Source organism: Nematolebias whitei, chromosome 9 (assembly GCF_014905685.2).
Source record: "Nematolebias whitei isolate Nwh7 chromosome 9, NemWhi1, whole genome shotgun sequence".
Lineage (NCBI taxonomy): Eukaryota > Metazoa > Chordata > Actinopteri > Cyprinodontiformes > Rivulidae > Nematolebias > Nematolebias whitei.
The window spans coordinates 12,610,720-12,617,770 of NC_056506.1; the positions used below are offsets into that span (position 1 = coordinate 12,610,720).

Below are 7,051 nucleotides of genomic sequence, written 5' to 3' on the forward strand. Positions count from 1 at the left end.
TTAATCCCCTAAAAAAGAAGGTAATAAGATAAAGGTAATGTCTCTATGACCTTGTTCCTGTCAAAGTGCCAAATGTGCACCGTGCGTCTCTGACCTCACTCCATCATTATTCATGAATTCCAGTTTTTATATTTAAAGCAGCGCGCAGAGGATGGAAAACAGGAACATAAAGGTTTGTCCAACAAGCCGGCATGAAGAGCCACGCGCATCTGTGCAAACTGAGATCCGTTTGACCTGAGACTGATGGGTGTGTGTGTGGGTGTGTGTGTGTGGGGGGGGGGAGGGGGGTTCTTCCCTCCTCCTCCCTCAGGAGGTGGACAGGTTCTGGTCCAGCCTAGTCCTGAAGCGTTGATCCACGTCAATTCTTTTTGAAGTTAGAAAAATTCAAATTGCACTTTGGGGGTGGGGGGTGCTGGATAGCAGAAAGAAGGCCTGAAAATGCCCCTCCTCTTCCTGGGAGGGAGAGTGAGGGGGAGGGGGGGGGGAGTCAGTGGACTTCCTCAGGTATTTGCCAGTTTGACTCCAGTCATGGCTGAGAGCTCAGAGAAAGTACCCATCGCCTCCGAGGGACCCGAGGACCTGCAGGACTTCATGCCTCCGGTGAGTGGCCCCCAGGGTCCGGGCATCTGGGGGGCCAAACAGGGCCTCCTGGTCCTAATCCTGTGTTGGGGGGGTGGATTGGGTTATTTTTCAGGCTTATTCCACAGTGACGGTGAAAGCTCCCCCCACCGGGCGGCTCCTGAAGGCCGGGGGGGCCGTGCTGGTAGCTGGGGCCCTGCTGCTGCTGCTGGGGGCCGCTGGGGCCTTCTACTTCTGGAACAACAATGAAAGACATGTAAGAATGACATTTTACTTGTTTAGTTGTCCCTCTCTGAGAGGAGAAACAGCCGGGGGGGGGGGTGTTACGGAAGTTCTCATATGTTTTGGATTTAACCGAGTTATGAAAACTGTATTTGTATAAGTTGTTCATCAGGTGCAGTAGTTTTGTACACGGTTCGTGTGAGTCACAGACAGGAAGGTCTTCAGGCACGGCAGGTTTCAGTCCAGAGGAGTCATCGTATCTGCTCGTCTCCACGGTGCGGGGCTCAGCTCCATGAATGGAGTCGTTGTGCTGCATGTGGTGTGTGTAGCCTTACTGGAAGGGTGGAGGGAGGTGGGGGGGCCTCTTTGGTCCAGCTGATGCTAAAGGGGCAAGAGGTGTAAAAGACACGAGGTGAAACGTGGCTGTGCAGGTCGAGCGGCTGGACGAGTCGGAATAAACGAACATTCCTGACAGATTTGGAGACGGTGGGACAGAAACGTCAGATTGAAGGAGGATGGGGGGGGGAGGGGGGGGGGGGGGGGGGCTCACACCAGTCTGAAACTCAGTGGCCAGGCTTTGTGTGTGTGCAGGTCTACAACGTCCACTACAGCATGAGCATCAATGGTAGAGTGGAGGAGGGCTCCATGGAGATCGACTCCACCGACAACACGGAGAGGTTCAGCACCGGCAGCGGCGCCGACGAGGCGGTGGAGGTCCACGACTTTGAGATCGTGAGTTAACAGCATCATGACCAGGCTGCGATGCTGCAGAGTCAATTCAGTTCAGTTTATTTATATAGCACCAAGTCACAACAGAAGTCGTCTCAGGGCACTGCACAGAAACATTAATATATAAAATAATAATTTCACATTATTTGTCTGAGGAGCAGACTGCTTTGAGTTTAACTCCATCACAGAACTCTCATCTTGAGCAAGCATGAAGGCGACAGTGGAAAGAAAAAACTCTCTCATGAAGAAGAAACTTTTAGCAGAACCAGACTCAGGACAAGTTTCAACGGCCATCTGCTTCAACTGGATGGGTTTGGTAGGAACAGATACACAATGGCACGTCAAGAATCACATGTTAAGAAAGAAATAGCATCAAATGAAAATGGTTAAATTTTAACAATTCATTTAAGGAAATGACGTCAATGTGTCCTCCAGTAGTCTAAGCTTAAAGCAGCATACAAAACTAGGATTTATCAAAAAGGAAAGTCTTAAAACTGGATCATGTGTCAGCCTCACGGACAGAAACTGGAAGTTGGTTCCACAAGAGAGGAGCCTGATAACTGAAGGATCTTCCTCCCATTCTAGTTTTGAAACTCTAGGAACCATGAGTAAACCTGGAGTCTGAGAGCAAAGTGCTTTGTTAGTAAAATATGGAACAATAAGATCTGTAATATAAGATGGAGCTAGGTTGTTGAGAGCTTTGTAGGATAGAAGTAAGATTTTTAATTATATTCTGGACTTGACAGGGAGCCAATGGAGAGAAACTAAAACTGGAGAGATATGATCTCTCCTACTAACTCCAGTTAAGACTCTGGCAGAAGTCAGAGTCGATCAGGTTGGGATGAAGGCCTTCAAGGGGGGAGACAGGCTCATTACCCCACTGGAGAAATTATGACCAAAAAGCAACGCACCCCACAGGAACAATCAGCGTCACGGTGGCGCCCATCGCCTTCAGACTGGTGCTGTCTGACCTTTCATTAAAGTGCCCCAACCAGAGGAGCTTTAAAGCCTCTGAGTATTTAAATAATAATAATAATAATAATGTCATCACAATGTCAGCACTGTATGTTTCCATACAATGGCGAAATTAGTCTCTGCATTTAACCCATCCACCACCAGAATGTTGACCTTTAATCGTTTGTCCCTTTGCCTGCTCATCTTTTAGTTTCAGCGCGTGCACACGTGCACAAACTCCACAGACTGGTTCATATCAAACAGATATTAAATGTTTGTGGCAGAGACTCGTTTAGAGGCGTCGCCCCTCCTTTCTGACTTCTCTGTGTTTTGCTTCAGGGGATCACAGGGATCCGGTTTTCAGGTGGAGAGAAGTGTTACATCAAGACGCAGGTGAAGGCTCGGCTCCCTGACGTGGACACGCTCAACAAGGAGTCGGTGACCTTTGACCTGGTGAGCCACCTCTTATTATTACTTTAATTGATGTTTCCAGTTACCATGGCGACGTATGTAATTTGCTAACAAAGATGTATTTTTTCTCATTGGTAAACACTAACAGAACTTTTAACAACTTCTAACTGCCACAGTGAGGTCACATGACCTAGAGTGGAGGGGACTCTGAACTAATCACTGATTAACTTTTGGAGCCATTTTGGTTCAAGATGGCTGCCATGACTACCTGAGAAAACTCACAATTGACTATAACTCCGTCATTCTTTGAGATACTGAGCTGAAATTTAGTATGGTCGTAGCCGAGAGTGAGTTGTAAAACATTCCTGATGCAAATCAAGTATCCAAGATGGCCGCCTTAGCTAAAATGGAAAAAATATGATAACTCAGCTATTTTAAAAGATATTGAGCTGAAATTTGGTGTGGTGGTACCTGACAGTGCTGCTCAACTCATTCTGAATTAAAATCTAAAATCCAAAATGGCCACCATAGCTTAAAATAAAAAATGTCTTTAACTCATTGATTTAAAAAATTTTTTTTTGCCATGTTGAGCTGAAATTTGGTATGGTGGAGTGAACTCCAACACACAGTACTGTCAAATAAAAAAAAAATATAAAAAAAATGGCTGCAATGTGGCAGTCCCCATCAAAGTTTCTGCAGGAACTTTCTAGTTTATGTTTTTTGCTTTTTCAATCATTTGTTGTAATAATCAAAAGTCCCTGCTCTTATAAAGACTGCTGGTTACTTTTAGTGAAACAAACCACGATATGAGCTGTGATTCTTTTTAGTTCTTCATAAACGCCGATGTTCCCCGTCGCTGAGGGGGTTGAATACTGAATGTGTGAGGCTGAGCTGTTCTGGTCTAACCTCTAAAATAACTTCATGTGACTTGTTGGTGCTTGGAGGATGATTTGAGGATGAGTCTCAGCTACTACCACACCAAACCTCAGCTCAGTGTCAGTGAAGTTGCACCTACTTTTGTGCAGACTAGTCTGTGGTGAACAAGTGATGACTGATTGCTCTGAGTTTAATCAGTTCATGAAATATTTTGTTAACAGACAAACAGGGTTTTCAACAGGTAATGCCAAAGTTTGTGTGCCCCCCTCCCCCCTCCGCACCCCCCCACACACACACACACACACACACACAGGCAGTAAGTCAAGGGAACATTCTGATCTTTTGATGGGGTCCTGTGGAGAACACAGAGCAGTCTCAACCTATAACACCAAGAACCTTCAAAGATCTTATGAGGAAAAATCAGCCACACATTTATATTGTCCGTGCTTTTATTTATTTATTTATTTTGGTGCAGACAATAAACACTTTTGTTTCTGATAAAGCCTAAAAATCATTCTACTTTATAAAACTTGTCAGTTTGTTCCACTGCTCTCATAACTTCACAGTAACTTTACTGCACTCGTGTTCCTGATCATGCACATTAAAATACAATAAATACAACTTTTAATCCAATTTTTATCAGCTCATAAAACAATGCATTCCTCTCAGTTATTTTTTAACCTCTTTTGCTATACTTCTGATTTTTGCATTAGCTCTAGGTGGTGCTCTGCTGTTTGCTGTTGAAGCCTTTGTAAAAATCTACAGAGACAGAGTTCAGCTCACACAAGAAGCAGAACCTTCTACAGGCCAGATGTTGCTGCAGAGTCCTGCTTCTCATCTCATCAGACAAAACAGTTTGTTTTGATGTAAAGAGCAAAACCTCACTTCTAATTAGGGGTTGAACGATTACATAATTTTTAAACTCGACATTGACATAATAAAACTCGAGTAGTTCATGACGTCATAGGATCTCAACATGCAAAAATAAATAAATAAATAAAACTGCAAAAAAAGTAATTTATTATATACAAAAAAGACCAACAAAACATTGGGAGAGTATATTATGCTCCTACCATTTATCATACTGCACATAAGTCACAGGAAAACCAAAAGTATTAGTTATTATTATTATTAAGCTGCAAAAGTGAAAGAAACGTGCGTCACATAAAAAAACAAAACTAAAAACAGTGGGGCGGACAACCACCCCGCAACACCGCCTGCAGTGTTGCACAATAGGTTTAGTTTTACAGACTAATATGTTTATAGGTTTGTTTATAGGTTTAGAGATTAATATTTTTTGCTTTTTGTTTGTGAAACAAGGTCAGAGAAGCTGGTTCTGGTTCGGTCATTGGACCTGGTGTTACACCATACTCTGTTACCTGCAACAGTGCAACACCGCCCCCTACGGTCACAATATACGGTGGTCACAGAATATAGTATAACACCGGTTCACAACGTGCTCCAAACAGTCAAGAAGTTGATTCATTTTCTGTTTCCTTATAGTAGATGAATCAGAAGATTCATCTTTAGTGAAATATTTCCATACTACTGATGCATTTCTACCCGTTTGCCAAGACTGGGCCTGCTCTGCTCCATCCATCTACTTGGAGGAATCCATTTTGTAGCCTGCATCCGTTGCGGATTACGTGACATGTGACGCAATGACGTAACGGCGATGTAATGACGCCACTACGAATACTCGACGTGAAATTTAAAAACTCAATAGATGTCCTAGGAATTGATGTGTCGATTACTCGAATAGTCTGTTAAAGCCCTACTTCTAATGTGCACAAGTAAACATTTAGTCTGAAAAAGCTGCTTTACATGCATGCAAGCTGAGGCATCAGACGTTTTACGGCGGACACTCATATATCTGGGTCACTGGGGTCAGTAAAAGAAAAATATAATTAAAAATTTAGCTGTTCTAGCACAGGGAGGGTGAAAAGAAAATAATAATTATAAAAAATGGAAAATGATTAGTTAAAACTTTCCATGTCTGACCACCCAGAGACACAAATACAAGGCTTCAGCTCTCTGGAGGATCGGTGGGACTTCACAGATGTTCCTCACTGATGTTCCACTGAGGAACATTAACGGTCATAAAGTTCAACAGATTAGCAACACATTGATCAAAACTTGTGTCTCGTAGAGTCACGGGGGAGAGGTGGCCCAGAGGTTAGAGAAGGTGGGCCTGCAATCGGAAGGTTTCCGGTTCAACTCCCCCTACCAACAACATCCAAATGTGGATGAGAAAGGTGAAATACCCTCATTTGCCCAACTCTGGGCCCTTGAGCAAGGCACTCAAACCCTAGCTCTGCTCCACACAGAGGGCTGTGGTAGCTCGGTGGTCTGTGGTTGTGTCAGGAAGGACATCGCCCAGTCTTCATGCGACTTACTTTGCTTTGGAGACCCCTGAAGAAGGGAGCAGCCAAAAGAAGAAAAAGGGTTTTAGAGTCATAACTCTATGGTTAAGTCAGACTTTATATGATTGCTGGATTAAAGTTGAGGAGGTAAATAGAACATAGCTCACTAGTTAAGTTCAGTAACCAGGCTAAGTAGTATTTCTTAGTTCATATCTTAGATCTTATTACTGTTCTTCTTTACAATTTATACTTTTGTTGGATGTAACTGGGACCCTGTGTACATAATTTCATTCCACCACATGTACCACATGACATGAGAATGACAATAAAGAAACCTTGACCTTCATTAGCAATTGAATTTGGTTTATTTACATAGCGCCAAATCACTACAAAGTTGTCTCAGGGTACTGAACAAAAACATTCACATACTTTATACATATACACTTTTCTATAAAAGCCAATTAGTAATGTTCTCTATCTAAGGAAGCAGCAGACTTGTTGAATCTTCACTTCGTTGCAGTCTCCCATCCTGAGCAAGCACAGTGGCAACAGTGGAAAGGAAAAACTCCCTTTAACAGGAAGAAACCTCCAGCAGAACCAGGCTCAGGACAAGCGGCCATCTGCTTGGACCGACTGGGTTTAAAGCAAAAGCAATAAAACATAACATTTGCAGCAACACGTTTCCTAATGGAGTCGAGTGTGACTGACTTATTAAGATCTAGAGCAACAAAAAGAAAATAAAAAGTTTCATTTGGCATGTTTCAGCAACATTCAGCACAAATGAAGGCAACGTTAGACGTCTTTAGGCTAGTTTGCCCATCTTAGCGTGCTAACCCAGAAGCCATTCTTATTTAAAGCTATTTTAGCAAGTAAGAAACGTTACGTCAATCAAAAATAACAGCTTGGCCACAGAGATT

General features: G+C 43.2%; 1 protein-coding gene across 1 annotated transcript in view; it reads left to right on the top strand.

The window, feature by feature from the left end:
• Window positions 1–528: 528 nt before the first annotated feature.
• LOC119414377 (leukocyte cell-derived chemotaxin 1) overlaps window positions 529–7,051 on the top strand; it is a 14,522-nt gene continuing 7,999 nt past the window's right edge. Inside the window, exons 1-4 of the mRNA XM_037681469.1 lie at window positions 529–600; window positions 695–835; window positions 1,393–1,533; window positions 2,824–2,937. Coding sequence (XP_037537397.1) covers window positions 529–600; window positions 695–835; window positions 1,393–1,533; window positions 2,824–2,937 — 468 coding nt within the window. The remainder of the gene's footprint in view (window positions 601–694; window positions 836–1,392; window positions 1,534–2,823; window positions 2,938–7,051) is intronic.